At 41.5% G+C, this 19,946-nt stretch overlaps 1 protein-coding gene across 1 annotated transcript in view; it reads right to left on the bottom strand.

The window, feature by feature from the left end:
* plcb1l (phospholipase C beta 1-like) overlaps positions 1-19,946 on the bottom strand; it is a 104,645-nt gene that overhangs the window by 39,025 nt on the left and 45,674 nt on the right. The window contains exons 4-7 of the mRNA XM_083898286.1: positions 6,683-6,823; positions 6,195-6,274; positions 3,070-3,123; positions 836-911 (exon numbers count right to left, since the gene is read on the bottom strand). Coding sequence (XP_083754412.1) covers positions 836-911; positions 3,070-3,123; positions 6,195-6,274; positions 6,683-6,823 — 351 coding nt within the window. The remainder of the gene's footprint in view (positions 1-835; positions 912-3,069; positions 3,124-6,194; positions 6,275-6,682; positions 6,824-19,946) is intronic.

Here is a 19,946-nt window from a genome sequence, read left to right as displayed (position 1 = left end):
CGAGAAGGCAGAACCAAGCACTCGGAAAAAAGAGAGAGAGGAAAGATCAGGAAGGATGCGCCGAGGGAGGGTGGTGGAGGTCAAGCACCGCAGACATTCAATGACTCATCCCTAAGATGTTGAAGGCTATGCGGTGTGTGCACTTTTGCCACTGAGTGTGTGTGTTTGAGGGATTAACAGTCCTATTATTTAGCTGTAAACAGCAAAATCCCACCAGGACGTCATACACCAACCTGTTTTTAAATCCAGTGTTTTCCCTGTGCTAATTGTTCTCTATGTGTTAAATCTGTTTAAAATAATTGAAAACACTGAATGCAGCGATAGTGTCCGCCCTACTGTATGTGGACATGTGTCAGTTATGTGTTCAGAGTGACTGTGAAACAGGCATGCAAATTGCTCAGTGCTGCTGGAATACAGAGAGTTTGTTGTGTTGAGGGACTGTTTACACCTCTATGCATGAGAGGGCAGCATCTCTCTAGTGACGTCTGAGTGAGGTGAAGATAAAACAGCTTTTGTCATCTCTATTGCTCCCACTGGGTCCATTTGTTTCATTACCACCAAAGCTAAATCAGCTCTGAGTGGGAAGTCATGCAGACATCCAGAAAATAAGACTCCAAACACACGAGTGAAGAACCAATCAAGCACTGTTTCAGGTGAGGAGGAGAATGAGCCGAGTGGTGAGGTGACGATGGATGGATGGATGGAGATGAAAGAGCTTGGAGACGAGAGGTAAAGAGAGGGACCCGATTGAAAGCAGGTTCAGAGACAGAGGGGGATACAACAGAGACAACAACACTGAAAAAAGAGGGAGTTTCAGTATTTTTTGGTGACTTACTCTGCCAGAAGGGAGGTTACAGTTTTCCAGGGCAGTCTCCACTCGCTTCCTGTCTGCTGAGAACATCCTGAAGATACTGTAGGGACAAAAAAAAAAGTGTAATAACAGATAATACCAACAAAAATAGAGGATTCATCATTCTCTCAATGTCCAATTGTTGGATTTATCACAACCTGTAAGTGGTATTTAAAAGAGTATCATGTTGTAACATCAAACAAGTGAAATATTGAAATTAAAAGGGCACATACAGTACTATACATAAAGTTATATATTATTGTTTACTATACTTCCTACACACAAACAAAATATAAATCTATTTAGAGGGATGACCATGTACAGATGCATTAACAAATTTTATCATTTTCTATCATCATTGATGCTGCGATTAAAACACCACAGTACTAGCGCTAGTGTCAGTACTTGTAATTCTACAATCTTATCTTGCCTGTCGCAAAACTAGCGTTCACGCTCGTGTAAATAATCAGAAGATGTGCAGATATGGCCGTCTTCATTATTCATGCAACGCAGCTATCGTATGAGCACTGTTCTGTGAAAGTGTATCCGCGGTGACATATTTTCATGAGGTGAGAAAAAAAAAAAAAAAAAGCACAGTTTTTTCTGTGTCTTGACACAAACATTTTTCACATCATCCTCGGCACATTTGAATGACTCATTTTTCTTTTAGAGATACATGGTTTTCACTGGATGCTGAAGAATACGCTGTCCTGCCTCATCTGTCATTTTCAGTGTTCAGAGAGACAGTGCCTCTGTGTGGTTGGGGGGTGGGGATCTATTTTCTGTTTTATTCTAGTGTATAAAAAGAATAAATTGGATTTACTGCAGTGAACATCCTTACAGCTACCACTAGCTTACTTAAGATCTGTTTCCGCTGGCCATAGCCCCTTTTAATTACATGCAAAGGTATCCATGAGCACATACTGTAAGCTCAGTGGGGAAGCAGAGTCAAGCTGACATTAGTCTAGCTGACATGTCCTCTCAGTGAGGAGGTTAATTCCCTAAACGGCAAGGAGTGTTTCCCTGCCTCTCTGTGCTGACACCCGCTGCTTTCCTCTCCGGCTCTGAGGGAGGTTATCACTGAAGTTCACTGTTGCCTGCCTGAAAGCTCAACTTGACTAATGTCGACGCTGGAGAGAGAGAGAGTTGTATTTTCAACGAGCTGATGACACAAAACTGGAGCACGCAAAAGGAAGTTCTCACACACACGGAGCTGAGGCCAGGAACGGTGTGCCTGTGGGAACTGTGGGGAAAAAACCTTCCTCTGGTACATGCGGGGGAAAGATGTAAACGTACAGCTGTCAAACAATCGGCACTTTGTAGTTTATGATGGCAATTATGTGGAGTACACACGCACACAGCCGTGTCTCTATGATTTCAGCAGGAGTTAAAGGTGCATTATGTAATAAATGTAAAGCAACTGGCCATAAAATCCTCCTAATATGTCACAGAGACTCAGGAATAATGTTCATATAACAAACTGAACTCACCAACAACAACAGTAGAGCCAAAAATATTTGCATTAAAAAAATATTTTGCAGACCGCAAATCAGGTTTATGTTTTGAAACCATGTTTTTGCATGTGGCGCCACCTACCGCCATCTACCAATCATTGCAGTCAGTAGAGTCTCAGCTGCCGAGCAACCACGGGTCGCCAGTTATGTTTGAGCTACAATGGCGAAGAAAAGTGAAACCTAAAAGACCAGTATTTTGAATTTGAGTGTAGTAACCGTTTTTGGCCACATTCTTAAATATGGTGCCTTTAATGAGAACATTTACTGCATTAAAGAATTCTAAAAAAGACGGAGCATTATTACATCAGATGCCATCAAAATATAGTATTCTCTAATATGAGAACTTAAAGATATTCATCGTTTTTAACGACGAACATTGAACAATTAAATCACATCCCCTTGCTTGCACTGTTTCAAATTGCGATGTTGATTTAAAAAATGTTTTGTCCTTGAAAAGAAAACAGAAAATGTGACACAGAGAGAGAGAGAGAGAGAGAGAGAGAGAGAGAGAGAGAGATTAAGAAAGATTAAGAAAGATGAGAGTTGTGACAACAAATGTGAGGGATAATATATTCTAATAAATACATGCATATATGCAGTGTACACTAGAGCGTGTAAGAGTGACGACAGAAGGTGAATGACATTCTGCATGGATCAAAACAGCAGAGAGGAGGCAGGGGAGGGAAGGATGAATCAGATACTTACTTCTTGATGGGTATTCGCCCCTCAGGATTGAGCTGCAGCTTCAGTCGAGTGTATCTGCATTAGACAAAGCAACGTCAGACTCACACAACATTGGCTGTAAAGCACTTCAATACCTGAGTGATGCCCATGATCATCTATCATGTCTGCATGTGGTGAAATGCACACCTGTGTATCAATACACCTCCCTCAGAGTAACTGCATGTATTGATATCTTTATGCATACCATAAATAATTGGCTGTGTTCACATGACATGTTAGCATTGTGGCTAATCCCTCAGAAGTCTTGCATTAGCAGCACTGAGCCATGCAGCAGCAGCAGCAGCAACAAAACAGACAGCGCAGGCTGGGCTATAAATAGCTCAGCTGCAACAGGAGCCATCATTACAGGCTGGGTTTTAAGTGGCCACTGGCTAATAATTAATATCCATTACAGCGTCCACTTCATAGGCCATAGCAAAGTCACCAGTGACTGTAATGGTTAACAGGGCCAGACTGGGACTTGACTGAAGCAGCTTTTCTACAAAGAGAGAGAGAAATGTAACTGCTGACATCACTAAACGTACATGCAAGTGACTTCTGACCAAGGAGGACAATGCAAGAGAAATGCAAGACCCAGTCTTATTTCTAATGTTTATCCTGACCTTTGCATTCTTTTGGAAATCTTGGTAGTGGTTAAAAGCTTCCCCTATGAAATGAGACACCCCTTCAATAATGTCACGTCATCACGTAAGCGGACAGAACATGTTTTCACATTCAACATGCTGTCATTTAAAAAAAAAGCCGCTGTCAGCTGTTGTTATATCACTATTGTGGACTATGGGAATTATTGTGTCTCTTCCACATCCAGGGATGAGTGGACCAGTAAGGGCAAAGGGTGAAATGGGATTGAGCCACAGATAAAAGCAGGGCAAGAAGGAAGAAAAGGAGGAGAAAGTAAGGTGTTTTTTAAATGACCTCCTTTGCCTTACAGCTGCGTCTATTATTCATTGAGATGAGTGGGGGGAAAACAAATTGCTTGCATCAGTCTCCTTTCAAGTTTGTCTCAGTGATTCTGCTGCCTGTACTCTCTCTCCCTCTCTAGTTAACCCTGGTCAGGTTCCATTTCAGTGCAAGTAACCCAAGTGGCAAGGACATACAAAACATGTGAAAAACAATAAGGCAAAGGTAACTTCTCAGTTATGCAGTACAGTAAGTACACAGTATGTAATGCAATTCTAAACCATTGCACTGATATTCAAGCAGTGTAATCCGAGTGTCTGTTTTGTTTTCTGTTGCCGTGAACCCATCTATGCTGCCCATCCAAAAAATGGGCTTAAGAGCGAGCGATGAGAATGAACCACATGCAGGAGGGACATCAACTTCACCTCAGATATGAGGCCTCATGCCGCAGCAGTAGTATAACAAAGAATTGTTTTATTTGTACGCAAACAGTGCAAAGCAAATGCTGCTGTGAGCAGGCAGCATGACTGTGAAACCTGCTCTATTCAATTTTATCCAACTCTGTGTGTACTGTATGGTCGTTGGCCACTTTTATTGTCTCATAAGTCAATTAGCCTCTTTGCGGGTGTGAGTTAATGGCTTCTGTTAACTGATAAACATAGACAGCACAGACAGCTGTGACTATAAACCAAAGAGAGCATTATGTTTTCTTTAAAAAACAATACTGAAGCACAGTAAATGTGCAGAGGCATAACTCAGTCACTCACTGCACATACAAATCAGCTGTGGGCCACAGAAAAGAGTGTTTGCTCCAATTACCCAAGCTGTTGCTGGACAAAGAGCTGTTCATGAGAGCGAGGGCTGATTTACATACAGTAATAGGTTGGACTTGGGACCAAGAAATGCAGCTGCAGTAAGCTACAGCATGATTTGAATGTACACATTCTCACACATACAGTACATATTTGCACTCCTGAACTAGGAAGCAGATAAGCCACCTGAAACACACGGAGCCAAGTTCATTAACTATTTCCAGCTGTTTTATTTGTCCTCCTCCTTCCTACCATCCTGCTTGTTTTTCTCCCCTTAATCTCTCCATCGATGTGAGGTGAAGTGACCTTTATGAAGCCAAACCCGCAGGCTGCCCAGCGGAGCAGCCAGCGGAGCTGTGAAAAGCAACTTCCCATCATCTTCAGTCACTGTGCACAGCTCTTATTTTCTTAGATAAAGTTGTGTGTGTTTCAGGGATAACAATGCTTTATAACATAATTTGCAAATATGTACTGTACTACATAATAATCTTTGCTTAATTTATGTGTACTTGTATTTGTACATCTTTTGCACGAGTAGTCCTCATGGAGACCAATGTACACACAAACAATTGTGTGCAGTAGGGCTGCACGATATTAGGAAAACATGCTCGATGTGATGACATTGTTAAATAAACAAACACTTAAAGGGGACAGATTATAACCTATTTCTCCAAGTTAACCTAGTTCCCTGGTGTCCTAATGAACATGTCTGTGACATACTTTGGTCAAAATACCATAAGAATGAAGCACCACAGTAGTTCAATCACCCTGCCAAAACAGCATTGTTCAGAAAGCTCTGTTTAGTAGTATCTCTTTAGGTCCACCTTTAAGGTCCACTTTAAAAAACAAAGTAAAACAAAACTTAAATGACAGTAAATGACGTCAGCCACAGAGGCTACTAGGAGCTAACAGCATTTTGCATTTGGAAAAGTGATCATTTGCAGGCTCTAGCAGGCACATTGCCGTCATATATAACATATATCCACTGGACAGATAAATCCTCTGAGGCTGGAAGTTTGCGTAGAACTCTGTGCTGCACTGTGGAGCCAAGAATATAACTTTTCTTGGACTTCCGGTGTTCGGATACCGCTGCCCTTGCCAGCGCTCTTGCGTGTTTTACGGACAAATCGGAGCTCCGTGAGCGCGGATGTCAACATCACTTGTTTCATCTCCTGTACTTAGACTGAGGAGGACCACAAAAACATGAGTAACTCATCTTTTTTCACACTTTGCCGACTGATAGGACCTCCAGAGTCCTGAATAAGGATTTAAATGATTAAAAAGTTGATTTTACATAATATTTCCCCTTTTAGCCTACGGTGTTAATGTCATTCTGCTTTGGGTTTGAGCTAAAATTTTGTGCAGATAACATACGCTTTCTCCAGGCAGGCCTCTCTGGACATGTTCTGGACCAAGAGGTTAGATGCCAAGTTGAATAACTCTTCTGCCCATTCCTGCAGTGAATAAAACAAAACACAGTGTCAGTGCTCAGCCCCAGTGCAATGTGGTGTAAATAATTGCTGAGGGTTGAAATGTATCTGCTGCCATATGTTGGGAGCAAATAAAGACATTGGTTCAAATGTGTGTATTTCCATTTGCTTGAAGAAAACAAACAGTGATTGCTTAAGTATTATGAATCAACAAGGGGCTATGCCTTAGAACTTCTTTAGTCATGCATATTAATTCACAAAATTATCACTTTGATGAAGTTTGTGTCATTTCAAGATTTTATTTTTCTGTTTTATCTATCCCACCAATGCACAGATCACTGATGAGGGAAAATGATCACAGTTAATGAGATTATTACAACGATAATATATTGCATTAACTAGATTTTTGTTGTGCTTATGCACAGGTTTTACCTTTGCTATTTCCTCCTGGAAGGCCATGAAGTTCAGGTAGGTGATGTTGACCATGTCGGTGCCGCTCACCACCGTCAGCATCCTATTCTCCATCTTCCCCGCCAGCGTGCTGACATCCAGTAGCTCACGCAGCTTGGCTTCCTTAACAATGGCAATACACAAACACACACGTGTCATAACCTCATCAAACTGATTAAAATCAATCAGGTGTTAATCACATTACACTACAAGTCACCCCATAGTTACAACAGTGGAACGACACTTAAGTCAAATCTGCATCAAAAACCAAGTAGACCTATGCTTTCCCCCCCGGGAAGTCAGAGACAGCACTGCGTTGTGTCAAAGTATTTTGCCACACAACAAAAATAACCCTATCCGTGCACTGAACTGGAACAAATCATGTCAGTACTTTGGAGTTCACACCTCATCTGAGGGCTGATTTGTGATTAATGAGAGGTCGGCTGTCTGCAGCAGACACTGTGAGGAGCAAGGTGACAGGCTACATTCCCTGAAGATCTAAAATGACTTCCATTAGAGCGGGGAGTGCGGTGGTTTGAGCAGTACCGTGACAGCAAGGCACAGAAGTGAAGGAAGACGGTGTTGGTACAGGCATCACCTTATCAGCTTAATTGTGAGAGGTGTGAATGTACATGCAGGGGATCAGGTGATTTAACTTAACCATGTATGCATAACATCACAGGAGGAAATGTTTTATCATTAATGTGAGAAGATTAGCTGAGTTCAAAACAGACCAGGAGGCAGCTCAAAAAAGTTTTTAAAATATTTAAAATATATATCTAGAGCCTCGAGCAATATGTGAATTTGCATTTGACTTAATGCCCCGCAACCTTCTTTAATCCATCAGAATCAGCAGATTTATAAAAATAAAAAATAAAAAAAAAGACTGTGCTGTGAGGCGTCTGTTGCCTGTTGTAAAAACACAGTGGGTGCTGGCGGCAGTCCAATTCACACAGAGAAAAACTCTGAGGAAGAATTTGTATTCAAAGGAGGGAACTGTCTAAGGAAAACTAAACCAAACTCATTTGAGCAAATATACATTCAAGCAGCTCATCTTTGGTGCAAACCATATAAAAAAACTAACTACAAAGTCTCTGAGGTGCAAGAGAGGAATAACAATGATCTTTTTCTCTTCTTTGCGACCCCGTATGCAAGAAGCGTAACAAAATGGTTGCTCTAGCTTAATTAACACAACAAGAAAAGCCCTGTTAAGGATTTTGCGGGGAAAGCAAATGAGCTCCCTCTTTTTTTAACCAATCAAACAAAGAGCATTGTGTCCTGTGTCACGCTGATAAATGTCCTCTACACGTCCCTCACGCCCCCAAATGAAATTGTGCGGCTTAGTGGTGGCCATTATTATCATGCTGAACTTTTCTGAGGCAATAAATTTACCCATGATTACCTATTGTAGAATCTTTCACTTCTGCTTATGTAAGCAGGTACATTTTAGGCGGCAGCACGGAGAAAAAAATGCCTTGTTATTTTATAAGAGAATGAAAAATGGTCACAGGTTTTCAGTCGCATTGTGATTACCAGATGATAACCTCTGAGACGTTACAGGGTCCTGGTCCTCACCACCAATTATTTAGATACAAAGTGCATATGTATGAGAATCACTGTCCACTCAAGTATTCTGAATACCACTAACCACATCAATCAAAGCATATAAAGCCACTTTCAGGAGTGAGGGATGCTTTGGCAGCCTGCCGTAGATAAAAGGCTTCTGAGGACAGACAACACGACAGTGAGGTACATATTTCATTTACTATGCCGCTTGAACGTCAGTCAAATTTGATACCGTCTCGCCGAGACTCTTGCAATTAGCTGAACATATAGCCCCAGTCAGCACAGGGCTGAACCAGGAGGGAGCTGCAGGCGGAGGACTGTTTTGAAGAGGAAGGAAGGAGCCGATCTCAAGGCTGGAGAGAGAGAGCGAGAGACAGAGAGGAGTAAAAACCATGAAAAAGGCAGAACAAAGAATGAAGGAGGAGGCCCTGCCATGTGAGTGAAATGTAATTTGTGCTGGTGCATTGTGGGAGCTGTTGGAGGCATGCCTGCGGTCCCAGTTACCACAAACATGGGAGATGTAGAGCCAAACAAGTGACGGCTGGGGTTGTATTTGGAGAGATGGTGTGTTTGAAGCAGGGAGGTAGTTTTATGTAACACATTCACGGGTAAATTTAAACTTTTGATAGAATTATTGAGCAGTTTTCATGATTTAATGTTTGACAGTTTGAGTTGCCAACACCAATGCATTTATCTTATTCTTTCATTCTTTTTTTAAAACTGTATGTCACCATCTACAGTTACCATGGTCACACGTGTCTCCATGTTACCGCGCTCTGCAGTAGCACAGTCTACTCAGTAAATCCAGTTTGCATTTTGTGTTTATAATACAGTCACTGCTGCTAACCTCCAGTAAAACATCACTGCAGATCCTGGTTCACTGCAGAGCTGGATTCACTCACTTGTTTGTTTAGGTTTGGTTTGAGAGGAGATGTTATAGCATTATAGCTAATATCTGCATTAATAAGTTGGGTTTATTACTGAGATTAATCCTGAGACTTACTTATCTCTCTCCTTATAGCGAACTGACAAAAGTTACCAGCATTAATTCATGCTGGAACTTTTATTTGTGGTATCATTATCATCTCCAGAGAGAGGCTGTTTAATTCAGTACATCATTTTTATAGCTGCCTCTTATTCTCAGTAGGTTTTGGATTAATTTAGTCCATAAATCCCCAAAACGTAATATGTTACTAAAAGACACTATACTTTGCTAGGTGTTTCTAATTCATAGTGTTGCAACAGGTCAAACTGCTAAATCTTTGAATTCACATTCTTCTACAAAAAAGTATGTTTCATCATCAATACTTTGGATTGTTTCAATCAAGGAATTCAACACTGTTTGCAACACATATTATTAATCACAAGGAGTCTTGCGTCAATGCAACCCAGTGTCGACTAGGGTGTGCTTGTGAGTGTGTGTTTATTCAGGCATGTTAGCAGCTGCACTGTGTCAGTGCGGGACTTTGCAAATAGTTACTTAGCATTCAGGTGAAGCTGCAGCCTGGAGTATTACACCCACTTCCTCTTCCTGCCTAATAGTTTGTCACAAAGCTGTATCTGTCACCAACCATGCACTCAAAATGTGTCACACTCCGCTGAGCACAAGGCAAAGGATTCAGATTGGCAAAGGGAGGTCAGCCACACCAACCTGCAGTGGGGGGCACCTAAACTCTAAACTCACGCTCACTTACACATGAACGTCAACGATAAACTGTATTGTAGAAAGCAGAAATAATGGCATGCACATAAATATACACACGGGACAACAGATCAATGTATATATGAATGATCGATGATGACCTGACCACCTACACAGAGGCAACTTAACATTTGCCAATTGCATCACAGATGTTGTGTGTATCTGTAACTCACACACAAAAAGACACATTCCTTATTATGGACAGATAGGAGTGGAGAAAATTTCATGTATGTATGCAGTTGTTGACAAAAAGAGCTGCTTGAATAAGTGAAAAGTGTCTCATTCAGGGAAGGTGCTGCTGGTGTACAAATTGCTGTTGCACTTTTGTCAGGAGTGTGAAAATGACTGATTTTCCTTTTCTTAATCTAGTGACTCTCAAAAGACTTAAAGCTCACAGTATTGTGTAAGCGAAAAATACATGTTAGATGGTTGCATGAGAACGCCTGCTCTTTGGTTGACCCCGTCAGACTGTGCTGGTTGCTGCACTACATATTTTAAGACATCTGTACTTGCTAAGAGAAATGATGTTTAAGAAGCAAAGGAAGTGATTGTAAGGTGTATAGCAGTCAGGATCTAGGTGGAAACATACACTGAGAATACAGATCATTTGCCGTCCACCACAAGTAAAGCTAAACATAGGCAGGAGGGTTTGGAAGTTCTCAGTCCAACTTTTTTCAGCAGGATTAAGAGGAGAACATCTTATTTTGAAGCGGTATGGCGCTGCAGAGATGCACTGTGGGTTACATGCAGGGCGCCGATTCTCCTGCTGCTGGTTAGCCTTGTTAACTAACAGAGCAGTGAAATGCTGCTGGTGGGGCAGTGAAAAGCCTCGGGCGTTGGCCAGAAAATAATGGGATATCAAGCTGGGGGCGATGTGCTCCTTCTGCCACACAAATACATTCTATCATTTACATGCACATGGAATACTGTATGTGTGTGAATACAATACATAATGCTGGATGATATTCCACCTTTCTGTCAATTACATCTATATCAGTGTATAGTAGGTATAAAGGTTTGTACTTTCTTGTCTATGCGTCTCATAGAGCACAGAGCATTTCACCCTACAGCAAAGCCAATATAAGAAGAAGTCCTCTCTGATGCAGTCATTTATTTAAGAGGGTCACGCTACATCGGCAGAGCATGTTTAAAACATTAGCCCCATCATGACTTACACAGACAGAAAGCACTGAAACACTGATCCCATTAGAAGAAGTAGTCCCATCTTTCTCGCTAAGCTAAAGTCGTTTCCTGCAAAATGGTCTTCCTAATCATCTCCATGCGTCCATGCACACACAAAAACACATGTAGACACACGGGGGAGAGTACAGACACAAGAGTGAAGACGCCGCATTCTTCAAGCGCGCGAGCGACAGTCTGCATACACACACGAATAGACACACTGACACACAGTGTGCACTCAGAATATACGGGGCTGTTTGAAGATTCCAAACGCAAGAGTGCTTTATCGTTTGTACAGCAAATGATCAAAAACCAAAGCAGCATTTAAGAAAAAGCAAGATCTCAGTATTGTTTGTTGTTCAATAAGCAGAGTAACAAATAAAGAAACCCAAGAAATGCTTGGGGGCAATTACAGGTTTTCAGTGAAAGAATCTCTAGCACTACAACTCAATGAAATATAAAAAAAGATGAATGCAAACACACCTGCACACAAACACACAGAGGAAATAAAAGTGATCTCCTCTGTGGAAACTACTGTACATGGAGTAATTCTGCTACAGGGGGACACCGTGTAGTTCATCTTTAAAGCTTTGCCGCTGATCAAACAGCTCGTTTGATTCCGCCTCAATAGCAGCAGTGCTCAGTTTAAGGATGGGAGAGTTGTCTAGTCCCATTACACCTATGCAGTCTCATATTTTAAATTCCCTCAGCTTGACTTGAACTGCCGTGCTTATTTTTCTAGCTTGTGGTGAACCTTTGCCACAGTACAGGACACTGTATGCAGGCTGCGTCTAAGCTACAGATAAACCGCTCACAAACAACCTCATTGTAAACAAGATCAAAGAACACAAAGGGGAGCCGCAGAGGATGCGATGGAAGGTGCAAGGAAATCAGAGAGGGATCAGGGGAGAGTGTTTGATTGTGGGGCATCCGTCTCCCTCTCCCTAACTCTATCTGCATCCTGCGCACATCACCTCATCTGTAAGGCTCACTGTCTCTGCTGCTTTTTATTATCCTAGCACGTGGTCATAATTCATTTGAGCATTCAAGTGTCAGTAGATGTAGACCACCACAGTTTCATGAAGCGGAGAATTGCCCACAAGGCCAGGAGTAAAAGGTCAGCGCCTCATCAGTCAGCTGTCAAGTGATGCCTCGCTGACCACGATGCGGAAACCATAGACCTTTTCAAACATTCTGGTTAAGAGTTTGTTACCGTTTGAAAGTGAAAACGAGAGCTGAAAGATTTGTGGCAAATATCTATTTGTGACTCATAATGCAGCTTCTTTTTGATATGGAAAAAAAAATGTCGCTATTCAGTGAAATTCTTACTCTAATAGATTTTTTAATGTGCTATTGTAGAGTATATTCAAATATAAGGCTGGGAAATGAAAGATAGAGACTCCTTGCAAAAGCTCACTGAACAATGAAAAATAGACAATAAATTGCAGCATAATTAATTTGCTAATTGTGTGATCAATCGGTCAACGCTCGTGCCATCCACTAGAAATGATACTTTCCTTAAAGCCATCTGGCTCTCTCGCAAGTAGCTCTCAATACATTCCATCTGTTAGCCCAGTGAAATGGGTTCAAGAAGTGTAAGAGCTGAAAAACACAATGATTTGTAGTCTGTTATTTGGATAAGGTGTGGACCATGTTAGGCTAAATACACGTTTGACAGAACCGTAAGAAGGAGACTGAAGTAAAAGTATAGAGGAAGGATTGCAAAACCTTAGCTCATCATTAGCTCTCCACTGGAATACATTTGGCAGTGATGATGTGTCACTGACGCTCATGCATCAAGGCCCAGGTTGAGGAAAAGCATGTGGGGAGGTTGGAGGCTCACATGGACTTAACAATCCCTCATTCCAGCTCCTCAACAGGGGCATTTCATTAACCCCTGAAGCAGTGGGACATGAAACGAGTGACGGAGGGATGGACGGCGGGGGAGATGGAGAGTGCCTATAACACAAATGCCAAAATGCCAACTCTTCAGTAATAACTTGTGCTGACATACTCCCATTTCCATGTCTTGGGGAAGTGGCCTATAACATTCTCGCTCTTTCCTAATGATCTCATGACTAAGAGTAGAAATGAATACCACGGCTTTAAGGGGAAAGTGAAAAATACATTTATTAAAAGAACATTTTATTTCCCTTTTATCATGAATAATCTAATCATGAAATGAACCACATTATTAGAGTAATTCCTCTTCATGCTCTGACTGTTTTCTACTGCCTAGCTATAGACATCTATCAAAATTGAGTTTTTGCCTGCAGAGCATATACTGACAGAAGCCTTCTTAGTTTCACAGAGCACCTACTTCTCCTGCCTGTAGCTGTAGCTAAGTATGAGCTACAGCTCTTCATATGTATAAACATGATGCTTTTTGTCATGTTTATAGTATGAAGATAATGATAGCAATGCATTGAGTTTATGCATTGCTGCATTTATGCAGTTTCATCATACTATTATTTAATGAGCACAAATTCAATAAGACACATTTATGAAACAAAAACATCCTTTAATGTAAATTTTCAGTTGACATTAACCTTAATTAACATGACAAGTTCTTTTTTTTAAAAATAGCCCAAAAGCCCTCTTAGACTGTTGACTAATCAGTGAAAATATTTGTTCAGTACCTACATTGCCCAGAAAAAAATATTTGTCAAAACTAAAATGTACATCAAGTGTAACTGTAAAAACAATAGGAAAATAAATAAAATATGTTATTAATAAATACAAACAAAAAACATTCTCTTCCAGAATCTCATCGAACATATCATGCAGGGAGGGCTCTGCTCCGCTGGGTCGTTGCCTCTTGCGCTGTAGATGTGCGCTCTCTCCATCGTGCGTCTCATCCTCGGCACCGGCAACAGGTACGCATGAAGTATTGCTCGTGGGCGTCGTTTAACATCCTCATCAAAGTAACTATCTTTGTATCTGGCATCCAACAAGGTAGCAATACAGAACATGGGATCACACTCGATTTGATCGAAGCGTTTATTTATAGCATCTAGTAATGCGGTCTTTGTTGTTTTAACGCCGTGGTCGGTGTCAGTCTGCTTGCTCAGAAGACGTCTCAGGGCTCTCACAGAGGGAAGGACGTCGGCAGCCGATGCCTCTGATGAGCTAACTTCTCTGGTCAATTGTTCAAACGGGGAGAGCAGTGTTATAAAGTTTTCAATTAATTGCCACTGCTGTGCACTGAGAGTGGCGGGGAGGTCGTAGTCTGCGGTATATGTAGCAAGTGCGCGCTTTTGTTCAAGCATGCTCTCCAACATGTAAAATGTACTATTCCAACGAGTGGAAATATCCTGCTGTAGCCTTTTTGGTTTCATCCCCAACTAGATTTGCACAGCCTTGAGACGCGAATAGGCGAGGGGTGAGTGTTTAAAGTGGGCGCCGATTTTTCTGCAAATAGCCACAACATCTGTGACGCTGCGCTGTGCAAACTGCATGACGGGGATCGTCCTCCGAGACAGTGAAATATTCCCACACGGTCGCCATTCCCTGTGTGGGCATAGTTATATGTCCCCCCCCCCCCGAGCAGAGCGTTCATGCGACATTTAAATCAACATAAACATCGGCCACTACCATCTGTGAATGTCGATGGTCATCCCTAATGCAAAGCGGTACACCGGCGACGCATGGACATCATCAGGTTGTCGATCGTGGCCTGGGGGATGTTGTCCCATTCCTCCTGCAGAGTCACTTGAAGTCGGTGGTCGTTCTGGGGAACTGGAGCTGGAACCCGCTGGCAACACGCCTATCCAGAACATCCCAAAGGTGTTCAATAGGTGACATGTCTGCTGAATACGGCGTCATTCAGTTGTGTTGCCACAGCTGTAACGCTCAGCCCAGCACTCAGCATGCCAATGGCACGCTCCCTCATGATTTGTGACATCTGCGGCATATTGACAAGTGACAAAAGTCCACATTTTGGTGTGCCCTTTTATTGACCAGACCATAAGGAGTGTCTGTGTACTGGTCACACATATTGACCACCACTCTGCCATGCTCCATGACTCTCACGAGTTGAAATACTCAATCTGAGATTGTAGTCAATAGGAGTGGCCAAGTGACACTGGACTACTGGGTTTGAGAAAAACAAATCATTCCATAAACAAATGCATCAAGAATCTGAGCATCTATTTTTGTTCACCATTTCAAGTTTGTGCGTTTATATTGTTGTTGACTATAGTTTAAACACAAAGCTAAAAATGACAATTATTCACCGTGAAAACACTCAACAACATGTGCTCATGCATGATTTTGAGTACTTTTGACAGGTAGACAAAAGACATCTACCCACTATCCCTGTGTTTAAGTAAAATTAAAGTGCCATCTGACAGCTGTTGACAACTGTGTTTGCAGCCTGGGACAGAGAACGGCAAACAAAAAGCATAATTTAATCTTACATGCCGCATATAAAAAGCCTTGACATCTCATTCTGGCGGCTGTGTCATTGCAGGCAAACACATTCTTTATTGGAAACATAAGGAATGCTTGACAGAGTTTGACTGCAAATCACAGCCTCCCTTGATAACCACATCATCAAATTTAACTGTCACCCCACACACACTGTCAAGAAGAATCGTCCGCAGAGGAGTTCTCACTATTTCTGACATTTCCTGTGCCACTTGTTTCCCCCAATAACTCATCTTCTTGGCTACAGTAACTGCCTGTGTGTTAGTGTGTGTGCGTGTGTGAACCACATCCAAGGAAAACATCTGAAATAGCTTTATTTGCAATACTAATTCACGTCACTACATTTTTTTGGGATAATAATCCATGCAGACGAGTGCTCTTTTTACATGGTCAAGGTGACCATTTTTTAAATGTATTTCTTTACAAATAAGTAAGGAATCTCTATCGACTGCACATCTTGACCGCGGGCATTTTGAAGAGAATAATGCTTCAGAGATGTGGAGGAAATTGGACAATCTTGCTGAGAAATCTGCTTTGCTCAAGCACCATGGTAACATGAAAGCCATATGAGGAGTGGAGACTACTTCAGTTGTTATAATATGACACTCTGACTTCCAGCAAATCTTTGCGCGAGTAAAAAGCCAATGCAGTGCTTTAATTAACAGATGTAGATAGATAGAAAGTGGCACTTTTATAACTGTTGAAAAATGATAGATGCTCTTAAAACAATCTGCCAACACTGAATGAAATAGCTTCCTTCAAGCTCCAGTGTGCAACTCCTGATGGAAAAAAAAACCCCTGAAAGTGTCCAAATCAAAAATACTTCAGGTATTTTCTGATAGAATTCAACAGTTATCATCTCAAGGTCAAAAACCAGTCATTGGAAGTAAATATAGACATGAATTGAGCTTGAAAGATGCTGCTGTGAAGAAGACATGTCTTCTCTTGCTACAGCTTTGGGACACACAAACTCGTTTTTATATCTTACCCTAACCGTAACCATCACAACTAAGTGTCTAACCTTAACATTTACCCTAACATAAACCCAATGCTAACCCAGGTTGTGGGGCCCAGACAAATGTCCCCACAAAGATAGATTTTCTGGACCTCACAAAGAGACCGTCTGCAAGAGTCAGGACTATGAGGTTTAGGAGGAAACTTTTCGTGGGTGCTTCTTGGAGGTGCCAAACCAAGGAGATGAGCAGTGACATCAGAGTTTCCCCATTCAGCTGAGCCTGCAGAACTTTCTTACTATATCATTGTGTGCGCGGTGCAGAAATGTTGCCAGGTAACATGAAAACAAAACACAGGGAGAGTTGTGTGACGCTGATAGACTAAATCATCATTGTGTGAGCTCCTTTGACAACAGTTTAAACGTAATGGACACTGGTTTACATCTAAAAGTTATACACTTCAGCTTTAACTGGACAAAAATAAAATGTGTTCAAGGTTGATATTGGTTATGTACAGAATATCTTTTGGCTGATTGATTTGATTTGATGGCTAATTGAATCTTAACGTGCATGTTCTCAATCAAATCATCATTAACCCCAACACCTCCACATGCCGTCTGAGAATACAAGCTTATTTTGCCATTAATGGCCCAAAACAGATTTCCACAGCAGATGCTGGGGTAACAGAGGGGATGGAAGACCTGGAAAGAAGCAGACTGCCAGAATTGATTATATTGTAACATAAAAGCTTGGAGGCCAGGACACAAAATTAATTATACAGAGGAGACTAACCGGAACGTGGTCAGAGTTCCTCTTCATCTTAATTCCTGGTAATATAACCTGCACAATCTCTTACAGGAACACGTGTTCCAAATAAAGCTGTAAATGTGTTCATACACTTGAGTGTGTTGAGAAATCATCAAAGAGAAGACCAGTGTCTGAGGGAGAGAGTCAGAAGCAATGAGATACAATAAACAGAGAGACAGAAACAAGAGGACAATTCATGCTGAGCGTGAATCACTGTGAAGGAAAGACGGAGAGACAGACAAGTCAAGGGGCAGGTTTGATGAGGTGGAAGGAGACTACCTGGCACGGACTCTGCTGGATGAGTTCACATTAGACGGAGAGGAAAGCAGAAGCACAGACAGGTGGGAGCTGACCTCAGTCACACTTTAGCAGGAGAAAAATAATCAACTGCTCTGAGTCACAAGCTCAGCACTTCTCATTAGAACAAGAGCACCTAACTAAACAAGTCAAATAGCCGAGCTGGCAAACAAATCAAACACACAGCTCACTTGGTTGAAGACAAAGAATTGCCCCTCTGTAGTGTAATAAAATGATACACCATGAAAAATAAAGCTGAGGCAATTGTTGCCAGATGTTCCGAGATTTGAAATGCTCATGAAAGCAGTTCAGTTCAAATGTTAATGAGATCTTTAAGATAAAACCTTCCAACTAACATACGTAAGACTCAAAACCCTGCATGCATTTTTTCCCTCTTGTGCTACATAAAAGCACTTTTCCATCTCAGTGTGCCCCAGGTATTATGGTCATTACTCCCACACACTCTCTGAGTCTCATTTGCATAAATTTGTGAGGTGGATGAACCTCATTCTGTTCAAGCTGTCCATCAACAGGCAGTTTTTTTCAGGGGTGGCACTAAAAACAGCTCCTGGGCACCAGGAAATGGCAGGTACATAACTACAGTCATTATCCCACAGTCACACAGAAGCTCTAATTGAGTGCAAACAGAGTTCTGGAAATGCAGAGAGAAAAAATGCTTATAATCCTATCAGTGATAAGTGCATCCATACATGAGAGCAACACATCCATGTGTGCTGGGCATCTAAGGAAGAAGAGTTTTACACCCACATAAGGTTAATAAACATAGGTGGTGCAAAAGTAGAGCTGGAATAGAAACAGTCAGGAGAGATGGAAACGGCCTCCACATTTTTGACGCATGTTTGACTTGACACTGAATTTATATCTGCTGAATTCTATAACTGACACTCAACTCTCCACTCTCCATGGTATAAAAAGCTGAGACAGGATCAATGAAGCATTCAGTTTTCAGAATTATATATATAAAAAAACAACTTTGCAAGAACTGTGGCTTATATTGCAAACTACTGTGAAAATATGATATGCGACTTTTCAAATTTGAAAAATGAAACATTTATGAAAAATGTGGGGCCAACAAAATTTTCATCAAGTCCACTCTTCCTTGATGACATTTCTTAGATTGATCAGGACTACGTTTTACTATCTACTCCTCGATCAAACCATCAAAGCAGCCTGTATGACTGGCACAGTACACACAGTACATCATGCTGTTTGTAAAAAGGGCCACTTCCAACCTTCAGTTCACCCTCTGGCACCCTGCTTGGGCCTTCGAAGAGCCAGGAGCCCCGCGGAGATAGGTCCCCACAGGGGAATAACCACAACTGGGACCAGGAGTAAATAATTTATAAGATTCCCTGTTGGCACACTGCGTTCAGGCCGTAGATGCTCTGCCACTGTTGCTGCTACAAAGAGAACACATATGTCTTCCCCCTCTGGCTGTTTCCATTCTTGTCATCTTTTTCCTTACAAGCCCGCTTTGTCTTCCTTCTTGACAAAACACTCACATTTGCTGGCTTCCTCAATGTGTAGAGGACATTTAGCAGATTGCAGCAAGAATGACATATTTAGTAATTCTGACCAGAAACAATGGGATTTATTGGAGGACATTCCTCGAGGACGAAGGAGGGCTGCGTTGCATCAGAAGTAGTTGACATGCTGTATTAAGTAATGGTGAAGGCAAGGAAAAGTGTCTGTGCTTACTCTTTCTGCTAATGTAGATGTGCTTAGAGACCTGGCTTCATTCATCCAAGAGACATGGCTTTGTTCTGGTATAATGAATGATATTGCAATTCATGGCCTGCTATTCTAAAACAAGGCCTGCAGATAACTTGGCTTTGAAATAGACATTAACTGCATTAATATTTCTTTTGATTTTAACATAGTCTATTATAAGCCCACAAGCTATTGGACAGTTTCACTTTTCATGGGCTACAGTATTAATTACCAGTCTAAACATTTGATTGGATATGACTGCAAGTATAATGTATGGCTCCAAGTATTAAAACACCACAATGTCACACAGAGTTCTGTAAACTACCCTATTGAAGGCTTGAATTAGCTATGTTTTACATTTTTTGCTTCTAAAACCAGAGGAAACCAAAATTTTGAATGAGTGGGGCTGGCTCTGCCCACACTATGCGCCAATTAGACAGTACTAGCTGTCAATCACACAGTGTCCATGCACTGTTTTATTTAACTGTAAATAGGACTATAATTAACAAATGAACAGTATAATTCAAGTCACAAACACAGTCATTTTCAACACAGAATTACATAATTATCTTTGCAAACA

Source organism: Microchirus variegatus (genome assembly GCF_963457635.1).
Source record: "Microchirus variegatus genome assembly, chromosome: 12".
In the NCBI taxonomy this organism is placed as follows: domain Eukaryota; kingdom Metazoa; phylum Chordata; class Actinopteri; order Pleuronectiformes; family Soleidae; genus Microchirus; species Microchirus variegatus.
This window is presented reverse-complemented; position numbering and strand designations above follow the sequence as displayed.